Source organism: Dendropsophus ebraccatus, chromosome 4 (assembly GCF_027789765.1).
Source record: "Dendropsophus ebraccatus isolate aDenEbr1 chromosome 4, aDenEbr1.pat, whole genome shotgun sequence".
In the NCBI taxonomy this organism is placed as follows: domain Eukaryota; kingdom Metazoa; phylum Chordata; class Amphibia; order Anura; family Hylidae; genus Dendropsophus; species Dendropsophus ebraccatus.
In genome coordinates this window covers 9904289-9932126 of record NC_091457.1, presented here as the reverse complement: position 1 = coordinate 9932126, position 27838 = coordinate 9904289, and the positions used below count along the sequence as shown (strand labels likewise).

Below are 27838 nucleotides of genomic sequence, written 5' to 3'. Positions count from 1 at the left end.
CTCTACAGGACTACAATTCCCAGCATGCTCAGACATCCACCAGCTTGTCCAGGCATGCTGGGAGTAGCAGCTTTGCAACGGTGAAGGACTACAAGGTGGAGAGCGCAGCTCTGAAGGTGTTAATGGTGCAGTGTTATACGACAAATGGTTAGTACATCAGGCACATGGTACAGGGTCAGTTTATTGAAGAAAACAAGGTAGTGCAATTGCGTTCAGGGGGGCTCTGCTACATAAACACTTACTCTGTATATATATATATTATATAACATAATGCTGCTGGGGTCACTCACTCACATCCACTATACGGACACAACTCTCAGCACATTTACTGCATCACATGACCATACCATGGGCGAGACCACCGGGTCTCAGATAGGTGACCCCCGGCATCCTGAGGTAACAGCACTGAAGATTTGGCAACAATGCGACCACATAGTGGGCAAGATATAGATGTATATAAAACCCGGACTGCCTCCTGCACCACTCAACCTAAGAGACAACTTGATTCAACAGAGAAGAGATAATATACCGTATACTATATTCATATTCACTAAGGAGAAGCTATGTACAGAAGAGTCTAATGGAGTGCAATAGCACCTGTAACCTGTAAGTGGTGCTGCTGCTTCCATTGCTGTACAAGGTATTCGGCACTGATCAGGATTCTTAGGTATCTGCTCTATTGTACTGATCAATTAAGATGGCAAAACTGTGCGTATCCTACCTGCAGGGGGTGGGTATATACTCCACATCCAGGATGTATGGCTGATACTTACATGTGTAACCTTTATATATACAATCTGCACTAAAGGTCACTATGCAAATACATATCCTGTACATCCAGAGTGCAGCTCTGGGGTATAATACAGGATCAGTAATGTAATATATGTACACAGTGACCACACCAGCAGAATAGTGAGTGCAGCTCTGGAGTATAATACAGGATGTAACTTAGGATCAGTAATGTAATGTATGTACACAGTGACCTCACCACCAGCAGAATAGTGAGTGCAGCTCTGGGGTATAATACAGGATGTAACTCAGGATCAGTAATGTAATGTATGTACAGTGACCCCACCAGCAAAATAGTGAGTGCAGCTCTGGGGTATAATACAGGATCAGTAATGTATGTACACAGTGACCCCACCAGCAGAATAGTGAGTGCAGCTCTGGAGTACAATACAGGATGGAACTCAGGATCAGTAATGTATGTACACAGTGACCCCACCAGCAGAATAGTGAGTGCAGCTCTGGAGTATAATACAGGATGTAACTTAGGATCTGTAATGTAATGTATGTACACAGTGACCTTACCAGCAGAATAGTGAGTGCAGCTCTGGAGTATAATACAGGATGTAACTTAGGATCTGTAATGTAATGTATGTACACAGTGACCACACAAGCAGAATAGTGAGTGCAGCTCTGGAGTATAATACAGGATGTAACTCAGGATCAGTAATGTAATGTATGTACACAGTGACCCCACCAGCAGAATAGTGAGTGCAGCTCTGGAGTATAATACAGGATGTAACTTAGGATCTGTAATGTAATGTATGTACACAGTGACCTTACCAGCAGAATAGTGAGTGCAGCTCTGGAGTATAATACAGGATGTAACTTAGGATCTGTAATGTAATGTATGTACACAGTGACCACACAAGCAGAATAGTGAGTGCAGCTCTGGAGTATAATACAGGATGTAACTCAGGATCAGTAATGTAATGTATGTACACAGTGACCCCACCAGCAGTATAGTGAGTGCAGCTCTGGATTAGTGACGTATATACACAGTGATGGATAAAGGCACTGTATAGTCTATGTGTTGGTGATGATACGCTTACAGAACATGCTGCTGAACAGGAATCTGTGCACACTATTTTATTGGCATTTTACATTGCATCAAGTTGTATTTCAGGTTTGGTGCTTCCAGCAGCCGAGGATCACGGCCGGTATCTAGTATCATGGTAAGTGCACTTAGGGACTGCAGACAACCCTGGTTATATAACCACCTCCCATACACCTACATCCTACTCATACACTGATACATTGGGGGGGACGCTGATAAATCCTTCTGTTATGGTACAAATAATTTATTGATCGATCAGTTCTCAGAACATGATCCATATTTAATAGACTTATAAAAGAAAATAGAAACCGAGCTCTTCAGCGCCTCACCGGCGATCCAGTCCTGACCTGCCACACCGTAGCAAAAAAGTTGAAAAAACTTTTGACAACTAGAATATTCCAGTAGTTTGTATCTAGATTTTTTTTTTAAAAGGGATATTCAATTCCATCTATATATAAATCTCATCCAGGATAATGTCTGTGCCGGGGGAAGCGGGTGCTATCGCTTCTTCAGCTTCTTGTTGGCTTTCTCTAGGTTTGCTTTTCTCTTTAGTTCTTCCTCTTCACGCCTCAGCTCTTCCAGATCTTCCTGTATCCCTAACCGCAGGCTGGAAGGAAAGACGAGACATTAGAGACGAGCTCCGCATTGGTAGCCATAACCTGCTGTGTGTGCGGGATCGGGTGACCATGTGATGTGTATGGAGGCTTCATGACCCCCCACAATGGCAGAGAGAAGGATCAGGTGTGATGCATTCCAACTGTCTGATCCTTTTATTCTCAGAGCCATCAGATCTTACCTTTCTCTTCTTCCCCCATTGAAAACGCATGGCTGCTCAACTGAGCTGAACATACATATGTATGGGGACTATTGGGTGACAGAGCTGTTCACGTGTATAGATATCAGACTTCTGATTTCTATTGATCCAGTGCTGGATCAAACTATTTAAGAGGGGGTTATCCAGGCCACTTTCTTCCAGAAACAGCAACACTCTTGTCCTCAGGTTGGGTGTGGTATTGCAGCTTAGTTCCATTGAAGTGAACAGAGCTGTGTTGTAATACCCCACAAAACCTAAGGACTGGGGTGATGTTACCCCTTTAAAGGGATTATCCAAGATTAGAAAAAACACAGCTATTCTTTCAAATCAACTCATTTCAGAAAGTTATATAGATTTGTAATTTACTCCTATTTAAAAATCTCCAGTCATTCAGTACTTACCAGCTGCTGTATGTCCTGCAGGAAGTAGTGTATTCTTTCCAGCTTGACACAGTGCTCTCTGCTGCCACCTCTGTCCATGTCAGGTACTGTCCAGAGCATGAGAGGATTTCTATGGGGATTTGCATATCCTATGGACAGTTCCTGACATGGACAGGGGTGACAGCAGAGAAAACAGTCAGCCTGGAGAGAATACACCACTTCCTGCAGGACATCCAGCAGCTGAAAAGTACTGGAACACAGGAGATTTTTTTTTTTTTTACATAGAATTTACAAATCTATATAACTTTCTGAAACCAGTTGATTAGAGAGATTTTTTTTGCTGGAGTCCCGCTTTAACTTTACCCCTGCATAGAAGGCTATTTATTCTCTCTAGTATTAGGAGGACAGTGGACGTACCTTCTCGCCTCCTCTTTTTGCTGTTCTCGGAAGCTGCTCTCCATGTAACGTAAGGCGTAGTCGCTCTCGTCCTTGTACCTGGAACGGGCAGGACACAGTGATTTCACCATAATGCAGGGACTACAGCCTGCACAGGATACAGCTACAGATCTCTGCCATACACTACGTGGCCATCTTTAGAATTTTATCCCTATAGTCTGGCCCAGGGGGAACCTTGGCTCTCCAGCTGTTGTAAAACTACAACTCCCATCATGCCTGGACAGCTTTAGCTGTCCAGGCATGATTGGAGTTGTAGTTGTGCAACAGCTAGAGAGCCAAGATCTCCTACCCCTGATCTATGGGAATACTATACCCGACCACCGCCCGGCGCTCACCTCGTTCTGTCATAACCAAATATTTCCCGGATGTGCTTTGAGATCTCGTCTTGAGGCTCTCCTCCATCGTCAATGAAATCTTCCATCTCTGAATCGTAGTCGTCCTCATCGTCGTCGATTCTTCGCTTGTAGGAGCTGGTTATGGGGGGCAGGGGGGGACCTGCAAAGACACCACACTTAGCAAGAGGTTCAGCAAACCCTCCACCTATTTTATAGGTCTACTTACAATGTTTCATTTACCTGCCAGTCACAGAGGGCAGTGATGCAGGGAAGGTCAGACCCCCACCAGTCACAGAGATGTGCCATCACTTTACAAGACAGGAATACCCATCCGATACTTAAAGGGGTATTCCACAGAAACATAACACTTGATATGTTGCTGCCCATGGTGAGACAAACAATTCCTTCCATACTTGTTATTATCTATTCAGTCTCCTTCCCCCAGTTCTCAGCTGCTGCTTTCTGCTGAAGACACAAAAATCTGTGTGTGCGCTTCTCTCTGTCTCCCCCTCCTCCCCCCCTCCCTTCTGAGATGGCTGATGTAAACGAGTCACTGGCAGGCTTTATCTGTAGCTTCTTTGTAATGCTGGGAGGTTTTATTCTGAGGTCAGATTGCTAATTAACTCACTGATTATTCTTCCCAACATTATAAACAACCTAAAATGTTGCAGATACAGCCCGTCAGGGACTTGTTTACATCAGCCGTTTTAGAAGGAAGGGGGAGACTGAAAGAAAAGCTCACACAGATTTTTTTTTTTTAACGTTTTCAGTAGAAAGCAGTAGCTGAGAACTGGGAGAAGGAGACTGAATAGACAAGTATGGAAAGAATTGTTAGTCTAACCATAGGCAACATTTTAAAAATTATGTTTGAGTGGAATACCCCTTTAATCCCCACTTCCCACAATCAGTCGGGGTTATAGTGCTGAGGTCCCCTCCAATAGGTGAAGCACAGGGCTGTGTGCTTCACTCCCCCAGTCTCATTGCAGGAGATGAGCTCCATAAACCCATGCAGTGAGCTGAGGCGAATGCTGATCCAAGGGGATGAGGCACACTGCCGCGCACCTGACCCGACTACATCTAGAGATCGGACAGGGTCTGCATGGCACGATAAAGGTTTTTAGAAGACAGCAATTCTTTAACAGACAAATATGCATGGGGACAATCTGAGAATGAGGTGGCTGAGCTTTGAACATGACAGGTAACTATGGACGTCTAGTAATCCTATGGCAATGCAGACACCGCCCTTCCTGCACAATTACATCTGTCATCATGGAGTCTGCCATGTGACCGCCATGAATCCATAAGTGGAACTGTACAAAGCAAAGAATGTAAAGAAATATTAGGCGACTACCTGGTGGGCGAGCGACTAGTCTGTGCCCTGATGGTGGTCCAGGCCTCATCCCGTTCACTTGTCCAGGCCTCATTCCATTTACAGGGCCCGGTCTCGCACCATTCACTGGTCCATTAACAGATTTAGGAACAAAGTTTTTGGATGAAATGGTTTCAGCTACCACAGTACATTTGGGCTTTGCCCCGGGCCCTGATGTTGGGAGACCGCCTGGCCGTCCTGGGCCGGAATGGGCTGCAAGTTTAGAAGAACTCATGGCGGGTCCTCCGTTTGGTCGCACTGAGGATCCCTCTTTGCCAGCTGGGCCGCCTTTAGGTTTATTAGATAAGGGATTCCCCGTAGGTGGTCGGCTAGATACGGACATGCTGGATGGACGTGCAGATCCTGAGCTGCTGCTGCTGCTAGTGGTCTGTCCTGAGCTGCTCGGACGAGATGAGCCGGAGCTGCTGTGAGGTTTGACTGATCCGGAACCGCTCGTGGGCCGCGCTGAACTAGGGGGGCGAACAGAACCGGAGCTGCTGGAAGGTTTGGAGGAAGCGGAGCTGCTGGAAGGTTTGGAGGAACCAGAGCTGCTGGAAGGTTTGGAGGAACCAAAGCCGCTTGTTGGTCGGGGTGAAGGTGTAACAGCTGACGGCCGTCCAGAACTAGAAGCGGAAGATCCAGAAGGCCGAGAAGATCCAGACCCACCAGACGGCCGCATGGAACTTGCCCCGGGGTTTACTGCTGGTTTAGCAGAAGACTTCACAGAACCTGAGCTGGTGCTGCCGGGCCGGGCACCTCCATGATGTTTTCCGTTCATACTCCCGTTTACATCAGGTCTGGAGGATGAAGACTGTTTAGTAGCCAGTTCCTTACTAGATGAAGGTTTCATATGTCCACTAGAAGGAACCTTAGAGCTTTTACTATGGGAGGAGGAGGACGAGGGCTTCTCGGATTTGTGCTTGGTATCAGAATGTTTTTTTACGGCTCCGCTTTCTCTGCTCTGTGCTTTGTCATGGTGACCACTTTTGGAGGAGGAGGAGGAGCTGGCGCTCTTCTGCTTCTTGTCCTCGGAATGGCTTCCCTTAGATAAGGAGGAGAAGGAATGTTTATCGGCTCTATCGGAGGAGCTCTTGCTCACTTTTACCACTTGGCCGTTGCTTTTTGAAAGTTTGTGGTTTTTCCGCTCCAAGAACTCGATTTCTCTGAGTTCCTCGGCGGTTCTTGGTCGTTCGTCGTTCTTTTTCACAGGTTTTACAATTTCCACTGGTTCGTGTTGCTTTTTCTCTGCTAGCCGCAACAGTTCAGCAAAGTTCATGGCGGCCGCTGGCGGCAAAGGCTTCTTGGCATTGGAAAGCTTTGGTTTCTTGGATGGTGGTGGAGGCGGTGGTGGCGGCTCTGGCTCCTCCTCCTGCTCGGACTCGCTCTGGGAGTACTCGTACATCTCTTCTTCTGTAAGGTACTCATCGTTCTCATTGTTGCCGTTTTGGTCCTCGCTCGATCGCTTCCTGGTCTTCTCTTCCACCGGGATCCCATTGTAGCCCTTGAAGTTGTCCTTTGTCCTGGAAGCCATCGCTCTCGCTTTCTTGTCGTGCTTCATTTCCTTGCGTTTCGCCAAAAGTTCCTCTTTTTTCTTCTTTTCTTCCAGTTCTATAAACGGTGAAGAATAATAAAGTTTTATTTTAATTACTGAATGGAAAGTCAACTAAGGCCTGAAAGAACACATCACTATAGGCCTAATACTCCCCTATACACAGTCCAAACAAGCAGATACTGACAGCCTTTAAAGGGGTTATCCAGGATTAAAGGGATTTAAAAAAATTAAAATCTTCAGTCTGCCAGTACTTATCAGCTGCCGCGTGTCCTACAGGAAGTGGTGTATCCTCTCCAGTCTGATACAGTGCTCTCTTGCAGGTCAGTTGTATTGAAGTGAATGGAGCTGACCTGTAATACCACACACAACCTGAGGACAAGGGTGGCGCTGTTTTTGTAAGAAAGTAGCTGTGATTTTTCACAATCCCTTTAATGTATAGGTCAATTAAGGCTAAAGAGCTCAATGTCTCTTCAGCTTCCAGCTCTCCCCCATACACATTCATGCTCAGCCGGGCCAAGGGCACATGTATTCTGAATGGGGAGAAACACCAGTCAGAAATCCCAACCATGACTTACAGAGAATCATTTTAGAAATTGCTCTAGACCTGTTAACTAATGGCAATTCCCATCATGATGGCTCCTCCCGGAAAACTACAACTCCCATCATGCCTTCATTTTACAACAGCTTAACAAATCCCAGAATACCCTGCAGTCTCCGGACATCTCTATGGTGCAATAAATTAAGCAGAACCTGGCAGTGACACATGGACGTGATGTCACCTCTGACGCTCGGCCACTGCAAGTCATGTTTATCTTTCCACCTACCGCCATGCTATGCCAATCATATACAGAGACAGATCATAGTGTATGAAATCCCATTACTGCAATAATTTCCTATATAAATGGAGATTTACCGCCATCATCAGGGAGGTTGTAGCAGTCAGGTATTGCAGGAGTCGCCTCCATGTCTGTCCGCGTCCCCTCCCCGGCCTCTGTGTAACCCTCCATCGTCCCCCTCATGTCTGTCTCTGTCCGTCATATATACCCGCTGATCTGGGGCGTTGCCTTTAGGTGTTTTTGTCTCTACATATATGGAAGACTACAAATATAGACGGAACGTCCCCACGCAGTATGTCCACATCCTAACCCCCCCCCCCCTCGGTATAAACTAAAATAGACGCTATATACTCTGTCAACTGTGACTGTCAGCAAACTGTTAACCCTTTACATTAACACTACAACACACAGACCAGAAATCCCCAAAAAGAACCACATACAGAAGCCATCTGGGACATCTATTAGCATGCGGGGGTGTCTTGTACCAGGAAAAGTATGAAGTTATCTTTATCCTTGACAGGAGGGAATCTCTCAACTATGCCAGTGACCTTCGGGATTTAAAGGGGTACTCCAGTGATTTTTTTTTTTTAGATTTTTTTCAAAATCAACTGGTGCCAGAAAGTTATACAGATTTTGTAATTTACTTCTATTTAACAATCTCCAGCCTTTCAGTACTTATCAACTGCTGTATGTCCCGCAGGAAATGGCGTATTCTGGTGTAATTTACAAACCTATATAACTTTTTGACACCAGTTGATTTGAAAAACAGAATAATTATTATTATTCTCACCATCAGCCGTCAGGGCATGCTGGGAGTGACAATTTTGCAGCAGCTGGAGAGCCACAGCTTGGGGAACAGTGATTTAATGTATGGTGATAATACAATGCTGAGCTTAAAAGAGAAGTCTAGCAAACATTTTTATTTAAAGAGGACCAATCACCTAAAAATCACTATCCCTATAATAAAAGATTCTCTGTCCCTAAGTCTATTCCTGAAGATACAGACTGCCTGTGCAGTCTGTATCTTATGCTTTTACCTAATCCAGGATAGCGGAGAAGTAAGGCCGGGGGCGGCCATCTTGATGACGTCACAGTGGTGCGTTCCAACGCTGGAACGCAAGGGACGTAATCAAGATGGCGCCCGGCTTTACTGCACCGCTACAGAGGAGTAGGTAAAGTATAAGATACAGACTGCAAAGGCAGTCTGTATCTTCATGAAGTTTATTTCTGAAGATACAGACTGCACAGGCAGTCTGTATCTTATACTTTACCCACTCCTCTGTAGCGGTGCAGTAAAGCCGGGCGCCATCTTGATTACGTCCCTTGCGTTCCAGCGCTGGAACGCACCACTGACGTCATCAAGATGGCCGCCCCCGGCCTTACTGCTCCGCTCCGCTCCGCTCCGCAGCGATAGGTAAAAGAATAAGATACAGACTGCACAGGCAGTCTGTATCTTCAGGAATACACTTATAGGCCCAGTTAGGATATTCATACACAGCGATCTCGCGCTGTATAGCGCGGGATCACTGTGTACTTACAGAGCGGTGGCAAAGGCTCATGGGAGCCCTTCCTGCCGCTTGGCATGCCGGGAGCTTCCTGTCGCGCGCCGGCTCTTTTCAAAAGAGCCGGCGCGAGACAGGAAAAGAAAATCAGTATATTGTGAAAACGCGGCCCTAAAAGTAATTAATTCAAATTACAAATATTAATAAAATAACAATTTTAATCTAATTATCGAAAAAAAAATTTTTAATTTCCGCCCATGATTGGTTCTCTTTAAGTATTGTATTGCCCCCCCAAAAGTTATACAAATCACCAATATACACTTATTATGGGAAATGCTTATAAAGTGCTTTTTTCCCTGCACTTACTACTGCACCAAGGCTTCACTTCCTGGATAACATGGCGATGTCACTTCCTGGATAACATCAGGTGATGTCACTTCCTGGATAACATCAGGTGATGTCACTTCCTGGATAACATGGCTATGGCTGCTGGAGAGGATGATGGCAGGGGGACACTGAGGGACACAGGGCACTGGAGGGACACTGAGCATCCCTCTGCCATCATCCTCTCCAGCAGCCACAGCCCGCACAGCTCTGGGGGTCGGGTCGTGACATCCCCATGTTATCCGGGAAGTGACATCCCCATGTTATCCGGGAAGTGACATCCCCATGTTATCCGGGAAGTGACATCCCCATGTTATCCGGGAAGTGACATCCCCATGTTATCCGGGAAGTGACATCCCCATGTTATCCGGGAAGTGACATCCCCATGTTATCCGGGAAGTGACATCCCCATGTTATCCGGGAAGTGACATCCCCATGTTATCCGGGAAGTGACATCACCATGTTATCCGGGAAGTGACATCCCCATGTTATCCGGGAAGTGACATCACCATGTTATCCAGGAAGTGAAGCCTTGATGCAGTAGTAAGTGCAGGGAAAAAGCACTTTATGTGCATTTCCCATAATAATTGTATATTGGGAATTTGTATAACTTTTGGGAGGCAATACAATACTTTAATAAAATTTTTACTTGACTTCTCCTTTAATTATACATGTATATGGAAATCTCTTCCCAACCTATCCAGGATTAGAAAAAGCACAGCTGCTTTCTTGCAAATACAGCACCGCCCCTGTCCTCAGGTTGTGAGTGGTATTACAATTCAGCTCCATTCACTTCAATGCAACTGAAATGCAATAGCTACACCCAAACTGAGGAGAGGGTTCTGAAAGAAAGCGGCCATGTTTTGTTAAAAAACCTGAACGACCCGTTTAATTCACTAAGCTTACAATAAAGACCCTATATAAGACAGATACCTTTCAGACGTATCTCCTCTTCCTTGCGTCGGAGAAAAGCCTGGACGGCTGCCGACTGCACCCCTTTGACTTTGGGATCTTTTTTGGGGGGTCCCACTGCCAAGCTGTACCTTTTCTGTAAAACAAGGAGAGAAAAATAAATACCGTACATTGAAACACAGAATATAAAAGGTTCTGTAATATATAGGAGTTACCCCAGAATTTAAAAGCTTTAGGTCGGGGGGAGTCAAACTCAGGCCCTCCAGCTGCAAAACCACAGTTCCCATCATGCCCGGACAGCCAAAGCATGATGGGAAGTGTGGTTCTGCTACAGCTGGAGGGCCATGAGTTCCTTCCTTCCTCCTGGTGGATGTGAATGTGCTATAGATTCTCTGTGGGCAGAACGTCAATACACGAGGGACTATGCACATATATAGCGCTATAGAGAGATGCTCTGGTGCCCCAGACTGTTCTCCTTTTCCCACTATGGTTTTCCTCCCCTATAGGAAAGCCTATAACAATGGCCCATTGGGAGGGTTATCACTATGTCAGGTGGTCTTTGCTTTGTACTCCGGCTGGCTATGCTTTCCCAGGTATCGGCCACGTCATATCTGGTTGCTACAGCGGTGGATTCTGCTCCCGGGGGGGCACATCTGCTCCGATGATGAAACTCTGTCATCACTGCAGATACACACTTCACACCTGGCACAATGTGACGGATCCACAGCTGCGACCAGGGGCTCACAGCTCTACAGGACCCCAGGATAATAAGGGCCGGTGATGCCACTTTAATAAGACTGTCAGTGATGTGTATAGTCCGGCTGCTATAAACCTAAAGGACTGGTGACTTGTGTATACAGTGACCCCCCCCCCTCCTTGTGTAAGCAGAATAATCCCTATGACAAACACTCCGCAGTCCCTATGTCAATGGAATGGACAATCACCGGCCTCTGCCTGCTGTCACTGCAGAAACATCCTCGCTCGCTGATCAGGAATTTCCTTGAGTTCTCTAAAGATGACTGGGGAAAGCACCAACACCGGGTAGTGGAGATGAGATCCCCAATCCCCAGGTACCCCACAGCTGATGGGCATCGATGTTAGTATAAAGCAGGCATGGGGAACCTTCGGCCCTCCAGGTGTTGAAAAACTACAATTCCCATCATGCCTGGGCAGCCAAAGCTTTAGCTTTGGCTGCCCAGGCATGATGGGAATTGTAGTTTTGCAACACCTGGAGGGCCGAAGGTTCCCCATGCCTGGTATAAAGTATAAAGGCTGCATTACAAAGCATGATTTTCCGGGGGAAGCGAGTACCGATTTGTTAGTTCAGCACTCGCTTCCCCCTCATTCTCTACACCTGCGGACAGCGGTCAGAATCTGTCAGGCTGCCCAATGAAGTCAGCGGCGGTCCCTATTACATGGAGTGACGGCCTGCAGACCATCGCTGACATAATCAGGATCTTTCAGCATGTTGAAAGACCAAGACCAGCCGACATTGCGCATGTCATCTGATTGCTGCCTGTCAACAGGCGCTATTACATCGAGCGATCATCGTCCTGAACGGACGGTAATCGGCCAAGTAAGGGCCCTATTCGGCCGATTTTCGCTCCGTGGAATAGAGAGAACGATCAGCCGATGATCGTGTCATCGGCTGATCGTTCATTTAGGTTCAGACCTAAAATCGGTGTTCGTCACCAGTGCATCGCTACGGTTGAATAGAGGTGCACGGCGGCAACCGGCGATTTCAGCAGAACCATACATTACCTGTCCGGGCGCAGGTCTTCTTCCTCCCGGTCCAGCGCCGCAGCATCGGCTTCGGAGCGGGGCAGTCTGAACTTACAGACCGCTCGGTCAATCACTGGCCAGAAACGCTGCGGCCAGTGATTGGCTGAGCGGTCTGTCCGTTCAGACAGCCCCGCTACGAAGCTGATGCTGCGGCGCGGGACCGGGAGAAGAAGACCTGCGCCCGGACAGGTAATGTATGAAACAAGGGCTGCAAGGACATCGGTAACAATGTCCCTGCAGCCCTTGTTTCACGATCGGGGCTGTGGAATAGGCCCAGTAAACGAGCGCCAATCTAGCAGATCGGCGCTCGTATACATCGCTGCTTGGGCCCCCCCCCATTTTATAATAGAGCCCTCTGCACCTGCACCGGCCTCGTATACACAGGAAGGAAGTTCACTCAAGTATAAAGGGGAACTCAACCTCTAAGAAGAGTTGGGGTACATTCAGGCAGTGACCCTTCTGTGCACTCCCCATATCATGATGGGCCTTGAGTCTTTATGGTTAAAGCGGCCATACGAACAATCCGATGAACGGCCATAAGCATCTCAGCCCATATTGTCTGGGAATTTTTAAAGGACTTTCTTTCGTGAACTCATTGGCTAAAGGCATTTCAAACATGGCCGACTACTTTCCAGGCATCCAGAAGATAACCGTCCGCCATCCAAAACCATCTATGTTAGCTCAAGTCTTCCAGTACTTATCAGCAGCTGTATGTCCTGCAGGAAGCTCTGCACAGTGCTCTCTGCTGCCACCTCTGTCCAGAGCAGCAGCAAATCCCCATAGAAACCTCTCCTGCTCTGGACAAACCCCGGAGCTCCACTTTATATGTAGTTTCAGGAGTTACATACACCGCGGAGAGCCAAGGTTCCTTACCTCTGCCATAGAGGGTGCACGGGAGCGCTCAATGTGTGTGGTTTTGGTAGGGGGAGGGGGGGGGTATAATAAGCCGGGATGGGGTGGGCACAGCTTCCAAGGGCCCTACTCCACGGGACCATTATCGTTCACATAATCGCTAACGATAAACGATCCAAACGGCCGTTATTACGTAAGACCTGGAACGATAATCGTTACTTATGATCGGTCTTGCGTTCGTCACTATTGCGTTCGTCACTACTGCGAATGACGTCTTATTCAATGCGAACGAGCAGAGATAAAAATAGGTCCAGGTCTTATTCAACGCTCAACGATTTCTCGTTCGGTCGGCAGTCGTTAACTGCTTTTCAAACGAAGATTCGAATGATTTAACGATAATCGTCCGGTGGAATAGGGCCCTAAGTCTGCGCCCTTTCTGCAACATAACTGCAGCATCAGGTGGGCAAAACCTCCACGTATAGTCACATTGTGTTACAGCTATATGTCCCACTGCATAGATGTGCTGTGTATTCTGGCGCTATAGGTGTGATATATGGGATATATGTGATACACCACTCCGCCATTCTTCCCGCTCATACACCTCTATATAAACCAGCGCTGCCACGTCGTTTCCATACAACACAGGACGGCTCCGGGTCAGAGATGGCGGCTCTATGTCCCTTCCCGTCCGCACACGTGTTGGAGGTGGCTGAAAATAACCGGGAACGCGGTGGCGGCTGCTGCTAACAGGTTGTAGGGAGCCGGCAGATGATTTGGAGAGCCAGCTGCTGACTAGGCACCGTCCCCTCCCCCCTCCTGTGTAGTATAGAGGAGACATCCCGGCAGTGTACACAGCCACTACAGTATACATTACAGCACTGGGCCCAGCCCCCCGGAGCTGACATCTCCCAGCATGCTCTGCTCTATCTGCACCTGGAGAGCCAAAACTGCAATATTGTATCCACCGGGACCTGGAGGGGACAACTGCAACACTGTACCAGGGGCTCTGCTGCTAAACTACAACTCCCAGCATGCCTAGAGCCACAGACTAGAAAATGCTGGAAACTGTAGAACTGCAACAGGTGTATCGTTTGCGGCTGCCATGGCATGCTGGGAGTTGTAGTACTGAAGCAGATGGAGAGCCCGGGACAGCATGCTGGGAGTTGTAGTTTCTCTATGAGCCCGGGGCGGCATGCTGGGAGTTGTAGTTTCTCTGTGAGCCTGGGGCGGCATGCTGGGAGTTGTAGTTTCTCTATGATCCTGAGGCATGCTGGGAGTTGTAGTTTCTCTATGAGCCTGAGGCATGCTGGGAGTTGTAGTTTCTCTATGAGCCTGAGGCATGCTGGGAGTTGTAGTTGCTCTATGAGGCATGCTGGGAGTTGTAGTTGCTCTATGAGGCATGCTGGGAGTTGTAGTTGCTCTATGAGGCATGCTGGGAGTTGTAGTTGCTCTATGAGGCATGCTGGGAGTTGTAGTTGCTCTATGATGCATGCTGGGAGTTGTAGTTGCTCTATAAGTGAGGCATGCTGGGAGTTGTAGTTGCTCTATAAGTGAGGCATGCTGGGAGTTGTAGTTTCTCTGTCAGCCTGAGGCATGCTGGGAGTTGTAGTTGCTCTATGAGGCATGCTGGGAGTTGTAGTTGCTCTATGAGGCATGCTGGGAGTTGTAGTTGCTCTATGAGGCATGCTGGGAGTTGTAGTTGCTCTATGAGGCATGCTGGGAGTTGTAGTTGCTCTATGAGGCATGCTGGGAGTTGTAGTTGCTCTATAAGTGAGGCATGCTGGGAGTTGTAGTTGCTCTATAAGTGAGGCATGCTGGGAGTTATAGTTGCTCTATAAGTGAGGCATGCTGGGAGTTGTACTTTCTCTGTCAGCCTGAGGCATGCTGGGAGTTGTAGTTTCTCTGTCAGCCTGAGGCATGCTGGGAGTTGTAGTTTCTCTAACAGCTGCTATAGTTCTGCCATTGGTCTCTGTGATGCTGAGCAAGAAAAAGTCGCAAGTCCAGAATCGCATCACGTGGCTAAGGCGCAGACTTTCCCCGCTGCCCCTCCCCCCGGCTGACACTCAGCTGTTGCTGACCCCCCTCCCCCCATATGGACACCCAGCGCTCTCTGCTCCCCCAGCAGCACTTACCGCGGCGCCCTCATTGCCCTTCTTAGAAGCCGCCACCTTGAGGACGTCCATGAAGTCCATGTTGTCCCCTCAGGGTAGACGGACTCCGTCAGAGACGGGGATATCCCGGCCGGAGACCAGCAGCCGCTGCCCGGGGCGGGACGAGAGACTCCGCTCTGAGGAGTGACGCACAACACTGCCAGAAACTACTACAGCACGCCCCCTTCACTGACGACACGAGCGCCGGCTCACGTCACTTCCGCCCGGACATGAAGCCTCGAGAAGCCGTACTTGCCAGCAGCTGATATCACGTGACCCCAGGGGGCGGAAGTTAAGGGGGAGACCGTGATACTGTCATAACAAAACGGCGGATACACGGGCATCTCAGTATCGTCTCAAAATATACATAATATTACTTGAGATTTATAAGAAGAAGAAGAAGAAGTGTCCCACAGCAACCAATTACAGCGCTGATTTGGAATTTGGTTGCTATGGGGGGGTTAAAGGTGGAATCCGATTGGTTGATTAGCTGGTTCAAGATCTAATCTGATTGGTTGCTATGGATGGTTAAATTTGGAATTTGTTTAGTTGCTATGGGTGGTTAGAAGTAGAATCTGGTTGCTATGGGCGGTTAAATGTCTAATCTGGTTGGTTGCTATGGGAGGTTTAAGGTGGAATTTTATTGGTTGCTATGGGAGGTTTAAGGTGGAATTTTATTGGTTGCTATGGGTGGTTGAAGGTTCAATGTGAACGGTGACTATGTCCGTTCTCATGACCGTTGGGGGTCTCAGCAGTCGGCCCCTACTGATCAGCTACTTGTCTTCTATCCTTATGACAGGGGACACCATTTAAATATGGGAATACCTCCTTATAGTGTTTTTCTCTATGGACAGTGTGAGGGGGTGCTGCGGCTGGGTGGGCACAAGGAGGTAAGTATCACTTTGTTATTCCCACTCACTCCTACCCGCATTGGATTATTACATTGGCCCAGAGTTCTCCTTTACCTTTGTTTTGCAGGTGGATACTATAACAGCAATACCAAAATTATATATATTTTTTGTTATTTTGGTACTTTTTTACACAAAAAATTTTCCATCAATGGCGCTTGTTTTCATGGGAAAAGCTGCCATTTTTAGTGTGACCGTACTGTCGTCTTAAGACTTTTTGACTATTATAGTTTTGTAGGAGACTCCATTTATGGATACATGCAGGTCAGCTCACACAGGCTGTAGATAGGGAGGAGAGCATACATAGAGGACAGCTCACACAGGCTGTAGATAGGGAGGAGAGCATACATAGAGGGCAGCTCACACAGGCTGTAGATAGGGAGGAGAGCATACATAGAGGACAGCGCACACAGGCTGTAGATAGGGAGGAGAGCATACATAGAGGGCAGCTCACACTGGCTGTAGATAGGGAGGAAAGCATACATGTAGGGCAGCTCACACAGGCTGTAGATAGGGAGGAGGGTATACATGGAGGGCAACTCACACAGGCTGTAGATAGGGAAGAGAGCATACATGGAGGGCAGCTCACACAGGCTGTACATAGGGAGGAAAGCATACATGGAGGGCAGCTCACTCAGGCTGTAGACAGGTAGAGCATACACGGAGGGCAGCTCACTCAGGCTGTAGATAGGGAGGAGGGTTTACATGGAGGGCAGCTCACACTGGCTGTAGATAGGGAGGAAAGCAGGCATGGAGGGCAGCTCACTCAGGCTGTAGATAGGGAGAGCATACACGGAGGGCAGCTCACACTGGCTGTAGATAGGGAGGAGAGCATACATGGAGGGCAGCTCACACTGACTGTAGATAGGGAGGAGAGCATACATGGAGGACAGCTCACACATGCTCTAGATAGGGAGGAGAGCATACATGGAGGGCAGCTTACACTGGCTGTAGATAGGGAGGAGAGCATACATGGAGGGCAGCTCACACAGGCTGTAGATAGGGATGAGAGTATACATGGAGGGCAGCTCACACAGGCTGTAGATAGGGAGGAGGGTATACATGGAGGGCAGCTTACACAGGCTGTAGATAGGGAAGATAGCATACATGGAGGGCAGCTCACACAGGCTGTAGATAGGGAGGATAGCATACATGGAGGACAGCTTACACATGCTCTAGATAGGGAGGAGAGCATACATGGAGGGCAGCTCACACTGACTGTAGATAGGGAGGAGAGCATACATAGAGGCCAACTCACACAGACTGTAGATAGGGAGGAAAGCAGACATTTAGGACAGCTCACACAGGCTGTAGATAAATATGATAGCACACATGGAGGACAACTCACACAGGCTGTAGATAGGGAGGAGAGCATACATTGAGGGCAGCTCACACAGGCTATGGATAGGGAGGAGAGTATACATGGAGGGCAGCTCACACAGGCTGTAGATAGGGAGGAGAGCATACATGGAGGGCAGCTCACACAGGCTGTACATAGGGAGGAAAGCATACATGGAGGGCAACTCACTCAGGCTGTAGATAGGGAGGAGAGCATACATGCAGGGCAGCTCAAACAGGCTATGGATAGGGAGGAGAGGATACATGGAGGGCAGCTCACACAGGCTGTAGATAGAGAGGAGACCATACATGGAGGGCAGCTCACACAGGCTGTACATAGGGAGGAAAGCATACATGGAGGGCAACTCACACAGGCTGTACATAGGGAGGAAAGCATACATGGAGGGCAGCTAACTCAGGCTGTAGATAGGGAGGAGAGCATACATGGAGGGCAGCTCACTCAGGCTTTAGATAGGGAGGAGAGCAGACATGGAGGGCAACCATTCAGATGAATATACTGAAGATGCTGAAACATCACTAAATACTATGTATTAAGTAAATAAAATATCCTATACACTGCTAAGCCGTAGTACTTATCAGTTGCTGTAAGCCCTGCAGGAAGTGGTGCTTTCTTTCCAGTCTGACACAGTGATCTCTGCTGCCACCTCTGACCATGTCAGGAACTGTCCAGAGCAGCAGCAAATTCCCATAGAAAACCTCTCCTGCTCTGGACAGTTCCTGACATGGACAGAGGTGGCAGCAGAGAGCACTGTGTCAGACTGGAGAGAATACACCACTTCCTGCAGGCCATACAGCAGCTGATAAGTACTGGAAGAGTGGAGATTTCTTTAAAAGAAGTAAATTACAAATCTATATAACATTTTGCCACAAGTTGATTTGAAGAAATCCTTTTTGGTGAACAACCTCTTTAATTGGTCTTCTGATTTAAAGGGGACCTGTCATCACCCTTACACTGCCTTAGAGTCCATTCTAATGGTGGTTTTACACGGAGCGATAATTTGCCTGATCGCACGATTAACGATTTTGAATGAACGATTTTTTTTTATAACAATCAGCATTTAGACGGAACGATACATTGTACGGAAAAATCGTTTTGCGATCGCTTAAGCCAATCTCACACATAGGTGAAATCGTTGAAAGACTGTTTACACGGAACGATCTGCGAATTTTTTGCGAACCATCAACGACGATTTGAGAACATGTTGAAAGATCAAAATGAACGATTTCTCGCTCGTCGCTTGATCGTTCGCTGTGTTTACACGTACAATTATCGTTCGAATTCAATCGTTATCGTGCAAATTCGAACAATAAATCATGGTGGTTCTCGACTTGACATTTGAATTCTGGTCTCAGCTCTTCACTGAGACGGGCTGGATTGTTATAGAGACCTCCCCTTCGGTGGAATGGAGATTACAGTAAGCCGGGGAGAGAAGCGCACAGCTGAGCTCTTCCTCCTGTTTTATCTAATGATCAATGATGGGCTAAACACCCAGCCCTGACTGATCAAGACTTTGGATGTCTGTGCGACATGGAAAAAGTTTCAAGGACACTTTGTGTTGAAATTTGGTGTTTGGTGAATGTAGTGTGTGATGACACAGACCTCTACTGCCACCTATAGCACTGTGTCAGGAACTGCAGTTCTGGCCTCATACCATCTCCTGTACAGCTGCTGTGGCAGATATGTCTTGGTTTATAGGTCCTTTCTATAGATGATGTTATAGAGGAGTGACTTATACTATGACTAACAGAGAGGAGCCCGGCGTCTGGCCTACACACCCAGAGGTTTTATACATGTTGCTGCATTCACACCGATCACATAAAGGGGCACAGCCCCTGTGTCTGTACCAACAAGATATACTGTATAATGTCTGTTCACTATCTGTAAGGGGGCGAGGACTCAGTGTCATCCAATATAAGGATTGGAGGATTGATCTAAGGGTCATGTAAAGTATGGAGCTATATATATATATATATACCAGCTACCTGTCCCAGGGGCAACATCAGGCGCCATAATGCAAGGACCATGTCCATCTATGCTATGATGCCTCTTTCTTCTATGTACACCACCAGAAGGGACAGTGCTATACACATAAAGCATATCCCTATACATTGTATGTGGCTTTTAGAGTCAAAAACAAGGATTTTTTAGTATTTAATATATCATTACGTTGTGACTATACAATAATACCGTATAATATATCATTACATTGTGACTATACAATAATACTTTTATATCATTACATTGTGACTATACAATAATACCGTATAATATATCATTACGTTGTGACTATACAATAATACCGTATAATATATAATTACATTGTGACTATACAATAATACCGTATAATATATCATTACATTGTGACTATACAATAATACTTTTATATCATTACATTGTGACTACACAATAATACCATATAATATATCATTACATTGTGACTATACAATAATACCGTATAATATATAATTACATTGTGACTATACAATAATACTGTATAATATATCATAACCCTGTGACTATACAGTAATACCATATAATATATCATAACATTGTGACTATACAATAATACCGTATAATATATCATTACATTGTGACTATACAATAATACCATATAATATATCATTACATTGTGACTATACAATAATACTGTATAATATATCATTACGTTGTGACTATACAATAATACCGTATAATAAACCATTACATTGTGACTATACAGTAATACTGTGTAATAAACCCATATAGCGATACAATAATCCAGTATAATATGTCATTACATTGTGAGTATAACCCATAGAGTGATACAATAATCCAGTATAAAATGATTACACTATAGTAGTGATCAGGGAGTGTTATACTCTATACAGACAGCAGAGGGCGCTCATGTAGCAGGCAACACTGATCCCGGCCAGCTGGCTGCTATACATTTCTCTTACACGGTCATATGGGTTATTTATGAGGGGATTACTCATATAATGACATATAGTTACCGGTAGAAGGAAGAAGAATCATCTTATAGATCTTCTCCAGAGCTTTGCTGTATTTCTGTAATGTATTCTGTGGAGTGAATGACCTGACATGCAGAGAAGGAGAACTCCTTGTGGATGGGATATACTGTACTGGGTGGATGTGATATACTGGGTCATACTTGGTGCGGGAGGTGCAAGAGAATCCCTGGGTCCTGCTGCCCCCTACTGCAGCGCATCAGTTCCAGCTGTAATATTCCTTAAAATGGGCACTGTCACTTTAAAAAAAAAATTATGACGTTTTAACAGTTGTTATAATTCTATGTCTGAGTGTTCAGCCTGTTACCAGTCACTAGAATAAGCAGAAGGAAGTGCACACTAAGCGTGTTCTCTCAGATCTGTGTGATGTGACCGAGACAGACTCCTAATGCTAGTCTATGGGACCATCGCGGTCGTGCACATAGGAAGTCAGGATGGAAGCGCTCAGCTGCAGGCTTCTCTCTCTGCTCATTCTAGCGACTGACATGTCTACAAGATGTCAAAAGTTTCTTAAAATGACAGATACACTTTAAAATGTGACCCTAGGAAAACCTGATAGGTTTCTCCTCTATTGGGAGAATTGGGGTTCAATGAACACGCCATATAAATGATTGGGATAGGAGTGCCCCTTTAAGATCAGTCATGGTCTCAGCTGCTAGATGTGCAACATTTTGATACTTCAGTAATGTTTCTGCTTTTAGCTCTAGTGATACAATCTAATCTCACGTGCTCAAGAGGAACTTACATCAACCCCCACGCCATCCCACTCCGTGGTTTCTTATTGCTAACGCCAAGAAATATTTATTGTCCGTAAGTCAGCAGAATCAGAGCGGTCTGGTATCAGCCGTCTGACTAGGGGAAGGCTACTCTGGGTCATGGGTGGGCACAGAAGTGATTAGCTATTGCAAAAATACATCCACTGTAATCCACCGACTGTACTACACCATCCACTGTAATCCACCGACTGTACTACACCATCCACTGTAATCCACCGACTGTACTACACCATCCACTGTAATCCACCGACTGTACTACACCATCTGCTGTAATCCACCGACTGTACTACACCATCCACTGTAATCCACCGACTGTACTACACCATCCGCTGTAATCCACCGACTGTACTACATCATCCACTGTAATCCACCAACTGTACTACACCATCCACTATAATCCACCGACTGTACTACACCATCCACGGTAATCCACTGACTGTACTACACCATCCACTGTAATCCACTGACTGTACTACACCATCCACTGTAATCCACCGACTGTACTACACCATCCACGGTAATCCACTGACTGTACTACACCATCCACTGTAATCCACCGACTGTACTACACCATCCACTGTAACCCACTGACTGTACTACACCATCAACTCTAATCCACTGACTGTACTACACCATCCACTGTAACCCACTCACTGTAAGACATCATCAAGTGTAATCTACTGACTGTACTACACCATCCATGGTAATCCACCGACTAAGACATCATCAAGTGTAATCCACATGGAGGGCAGCTCACACTGGCTGTAGATAGGGAGGAGAGCATACATGGAGAACAGCTCACACAGGCTGTAGATAGGGAGGAGAGCATACATGGAGGGCAGCTCACACAGGTTGTATATAGGGAGGAGAGCATACATAGAGGGCAGCTCACACAGGCTGTAGATAGAGGGGAGAGTATACATGTAGGGCAGCTCACACAGGCTGTAGATAGGGAGGAAAGCATACATGGAGAACAGCTCACTCAGGCTGTAGATAGGGAGGAGAGCATACATGGAGGGCAGCTCACACAGGCTGTAGATAGGGAGGAGGGTATACATGGAGGGCAACTCACACAGGCTGTAGATAGGGAAGAGAGCATACATGGAGGGCAGCTCACACAGGCTGTACATAGGGAGGAAAGCATACATGGAGGGCAGCTCACTCAGGCTGTAGACAGGTAGAGCATACACGGAGGGCAGCTCACTCAGGCTGTAGATAGGGAGGAGGGTATACATGGAGGGCAGCTCACACAGGCTGTAGATAGGGAGGAAAGCAGGCATGGAGGGCAGCTCACTCAGGCTATAGATAGGGAGAGCATACACGGAGGGCAGCTCACACTGGCTGTAGATAGGGAGGAGAGCATACATGGAGGGCAGCTCACACTGACTGTAGATAGGGAGGAGAGCATACATGGAGGACAGCTCACACATGCTCTAGATAGGGAGGAGAGCATACATGGAGGGCAGCTTACACTGGCTGTAGATAGGGAGGAGAGCATACATGGAGGGCAGCTCACACAGGCTGTAAATAGAGAGGAGAGCATACATGGAGGGCAGATCACACAGACTGTAGATAGGGAGGAGAGCATACATGGAGGGCAGCTCAAACAGGCTATGGATAGGGAGGAGAGTATACATGGAGGGCAGCTCACACAGGCTGTAGATAGGGAGGAGAGCATACATGGAGGGCAGCTCACACAGGTTGTACATAGGGAGGAAAGCATACATGGAGGGCAACTCACTCAGGCTGTAGATAGGGAGGAGAGCATACATGCAGGGCAGCTCAAACAGGCTATGGATAGGGAGGAGAGTATACATGAAGGGGAGCTCACACAGGCTGTAGATAGAGAGGAGACCATACATGGAGGGCAGCTCACACAGGCTGTACATAGGGAGGAAAGCATACATGGAGGGCAGCTAACTCAGGCTGTAGATAGGGAGGAGAGCATACATGGAGGGCAGCTCACACAGGCTGTAGATAGAGAGGAGACCATACATGGAGGGCAGCTCACACAGGCTGTACATAGGGAGGAAAGCATACATGGAGGGCAGCTAACTCAGGCTGTAGATAGGGAGGAGAGCATACATGGAGGGCAGCTCACTCAGGCTTTAGATAGGGAGGAGAGCAGACATGGAGGGCAACCATTCAGATGAATATACTGAAGATGCTGAAACATCACTAAATACTATGTATTAAGTAAATAAAATATCCTATACACTGCTAAGCCGTAGTACTTATCAGTTGCTGTAAGCCCTGCAGGAAGTGGTGCGTCCTTTCCAGTCTGACACAGTGATCTCTGCTGCCACCTCTGACCCTGTCAGGAACTGTCCAGAGCAGCAGCAAATTCCCATAGAAAACCTCTCCTGCTCTGGACAGTTCCTGACATGGACAGAGGTGGCAGCAGAGAGCACTGTGTCAGACTGGAGAGAATACACCACTTCCTGCAGGCCATACAGCAGCTGATAAGTACTGGAAGAGTGGAGATTTCTTTAAAAGAAGTAAATTACAAATCTATATAACATTTTGCCACAAGTTGATTTGAAGAAATCCTTTTTGGTGAACAACCTCTTTAATTGGTCTTCTGATTTAAAGGGGACCTGTCATCACCCTTACACTGCCTTAGAGTCCATTCTAATGGTGGTTTTACACGGAGCGATAATTTGCCTGATCGCACGATTAACGATTTTGAATGAACAATTTTTTTTATAACAATCAGCATTTAGACGGAACGATACATTGTACGGAAAAATCGTTTTGCGATCGCTTAAGCCAGGCATGTCCAAACTTTTTTCGAAGAGTGCCAAATTTGATGAAGTGAACATGTGCGAGGGCCGACCATTTTACATGCTACATGCTATATGCTTCATAACACAGGCAGATAATAGCAAGCTGGATACCTGGGGGGCCGTAAAAGTTCGGAACGCGGGCCGCAAATGGCCCTCCGGACGGACTTTGGACATGCCTGGCTTAAGCCAATCTCACACATAGGTGAAATCGTTGAAAGACTGTTTACACGGAACGATCTGCGAATTTTTTGCGAACCATCAACGACGATTTGAGAACATGTTGAAAGATCAAAATGAACGATTTCTCGCTCGTCGCTTGATCGTTCGCTGTGTTTACACGTACGATTATCGTTCGAATTCAATCGTTATCGTGCAAATTCGAACAATAAATCATGGTGGTTCTCGACTTGACATTTGAATTCTGGTCTCAGCTCTTCACTGAGACGGGCTGGATTGTTATAGAGTCCTCCCCTTCGGTGGAATGGAGATTACAGTAAGCCGGGGAGAGAAGCGCACAGCTGAGCTCTTCCTCCTGTTTTATCTAATGATCAATGATGGGCTAAACACCCACCCCTGACTGATCAAGACTTTGGATGTCTGTGCAACATGGAAAAAGTTTCAAGGACACTTTGTGTTGAAATTTGGTGTTTGGTGAATGTAGTGTGTGATGACACAGATCCTCTACTGCCACCTATAGCACTGTGTCAGGAACTGCAGTTCTGGCCTCATACCATCTCCTGTACAGCTGCTGTGGCAGATATGTCTTGGTTTATAGTTCCTTTCTATAGATGATGTTATAGAGGAGTGACTTATACTATGACTAACAGAGAGGAGCCCGGCGTCTGGCCTACACACCCAGAGGTTTTATACATGTTGCTGCATTCACACCGATCACATAAAGGGGCACAGCCCGTGTGTCTGTACCAACAAGATATACTGTATAATGTCTGTTCACTATCTGTAAGGGGGAGAGGACTCAGTGTCATCCAATATAAGGATTGGAGGATTGATCTAAGGGTCATGTAAAGTATGGAGCTATATATATATACCAGCTACCTGTCCCAGGGGCAACATCAGGCGCCATAATGCAAGGACCATGTCCATCTATGCTATGATGCCTCTTTCTTCTATGTACACCACCAGAAGGGACAGTGCTATACACATAAAGCATATCCCTATACATTGTATGTGGCTTTTAGAGTCAAAAACAAGGATTTTTTAGTATTTAATATATCATTACGTTGTGACTATACAATAATACCGTATAATATATCATTACATTGTGACTATACAATAATACTTTTATATCATTACATTGTGACTATACAATAATACCATATAATATATCATTACATTGTGACTATACAATAATACTGTATAATATATCATAACATTGTGACTATACAGTAATACAATATAATATATCATTACATTGTGACTATACAATAATACCATATAATATATCATTACATTGTGACTATACAATAATACCATATAATATATCATTACATTGTGACTATACAATAATACCATATAATATATCATTACATTGTGACTATACAATAATACTGTATAATATATCATAACATTGTGACTATACAGTAATACAATATAATATATCATTACATTGTGACTATACAATAATACCATATAATATATAATTACATTGTGACTATACAATAATACCGTTTAATATATCATTACATTGTGACTATACAATAATACTTTTATATCATAACATTGTGACTATACAATAATACCATATAATATATAATTACATTGTGACTATACAATAATACCATATAATATATCATTACATTGTGACTATACAATAATACTGTATAATATATCATTACGTTGTGACTATACAATAATACCGTATAATATATCATTACGTTGTGACTATACAATAATACCGTTTAATATATCATTACATTGTGACTATACAATAATACTTTTATATCATTACATTGTGACTATACAATAATACCATATAATATATAATTACATTGTGACTATACAATAATACCATATAATATATAATTACGTTGTGACTATACAATAATACCGTATAATAAACCATTACATTGTGACTATACAGTAATACTGTGTAATAAACCCATATAGCGATACAATAATCCAGTATAATATGTCATTACATTGTGAGTATAACCCATACAGTGATACAATAATCCAGTATAAAATGATTACACTATACTAGTGATCAGGGAGTGTTATACTCTATACAGACAGCAGAGGGCGCTCATGTAGCAGGCAACACTGATCCCGGCCAGCTGGCTGCTATACATTTCTCTTACACGGTCATATGGGTTATTTATGAGGGGATTACTCATATAATGACATATAGTTACCGGTAGAAGGAAGAAGAATCATCTTATAGATCTTCTCCAGAGCTTTGCTGTATTTCTGTAATGTATTCTGTGGAGTGAATGACCTGACATGTAGAGAAGGAGAACTCCTTGTGGATGGGATATACTGTACTGGGTGGATGTGATATACTGGGTCATACTTGGTGCGGGAGGTGCAAGAGAATCCCTGGGTCCTGCTGCCCCCTACTGCAGCGCATCAGTTCCAGCTGTAATATTCCTTAAAATGGGCACTGTCACTTTAAAAAAAAAATTCTGACGTTTTAAAAGTTGTTATAATTCTATGTCTGAGTGTTCAGCCTGTTACCAGTCACTAGAATAAGCAGAAGGAAGTGCACACTAAGCGTGTTCTCTCAGATCTGTGTGATGTGACCGAGACAGACTCCTAATGCTAGTCTATGGGACCATCGCGGTCGTGCACATAGGAAGTCAGGATGGAAGCGCTCAGCTGCAGGCTTCGCTCTCTGCTCATTCTAGCGACTGACATGTCTACAAGATGTCAAAAGTTTCTTAAAATGACAGATACACTTTAAAATGTGACCCTAGGAAAACCTGATAGGTTTCTCCTCTATTGGGAGAATTGGGGTTCAATGAACACGCCATATAAATGATTGGGATAGGAGTGCCCCTTTAAGATCATTCATGGTCTCAGCTGCTAGATGTGCAACATTTTGATACTTCAGTAATGTTTCTGCTTTTAGCTCTAGTGATACAATCTAACCTCACGTGCTCAAGAGGAACTTACATCAACCCCCACGCCATCCCACTCCGTGGTTTCTTATTGCTAACGCCAAGAAATATTTATTGTCCGTAAGTCAGCAGAATCGGAGCGGTCTGGTATCAGCCGTCTGACTAGGGGAAGGCTACTCTGGGTCATGGGTGGGCACAGAAGTGATAAGCTATTGCAAAAATACATCCACTGTAATCCACCGACTGTACTACACCATCCACTGTAATCCACCGACTGTACTACACCATCCACTGTAATCCACCGACTGTACTACACCATCCACTGTAATCCACCGACTGTACTACACCATCTGCTGTAATCCACCGACTGTACTACACCATCCACTGTAATCCACCGACTGTACTACACCATCCGCTGTAATCCACCGACTGTACTACATCATCCGCTGTAATCCACCGACTGTACTACATCATCCACTGTAATCCACCGACTGTACTACACCATCCACTGTAATCCACCGACTGTACTACACCATCCACTGTAATCCACCGACTGTACTACACCATCCACTGTAATCCACCGACTGTACTACACCATCAACTCTAATCCACTGACTGTAAGACATCATCAAGTGTAATCCACTGACTGTACTACACCATCCACTGTAACCCACTGACTGTACTACACCATCCACGGTAATCCACCGACTAAGACATCAAGTGTAATCCACTGACTGTACTACACCATCCATGGTAATC

The 27838-nt window shown here is 45.8% G+C and overlaps 1 protein-coding gene across 2 annotated transcripts; it reads right to left on the bottom strand.

Moving 5' to 3' along the window:
* Positions 1 to 1647: 1647 nt before the first annotated feature.
* Positions 1648 to 15339, bottom strand: SPTY2D1 (SPT2 chromatin protein domain containing 1). Of its 2 annotated transcripts, none has more exons than XM_069965115.1 (6): positions 15150 to 15339; positions 10405 to 10519; positions 5180 to 6805; positions 3829 to 3988; positions 3455 to 3532; positions 1648 to 2450 (listed from the first exon to the last, which is right to left on the bottom strand). In XM_069965115.1, the coding sequence occupies exons 1-6, from the start codon at positions 15207 to 15209 to the stop codon at positions 2342 to 2344; spliced, it is 2148 nt and encodes a 715-aa protein (XP_069821216.1). In that variant the 5' UTR covers positions 15210 to 15339; the 3' UTR covers positions 1648 to 2341. The 2 variants fall into 2 exon arrangements, with proteins under 2 accessions (XP_069821216.1, XP_069821217.1); XM_069965116.1 differs by lacking the exon at positions 15150 to 15339 and adding an exon at positions 13039 to 13076.
* Between the last annotated feature and the right edge of the window lie 12499 nt (positions 15340 to 27838).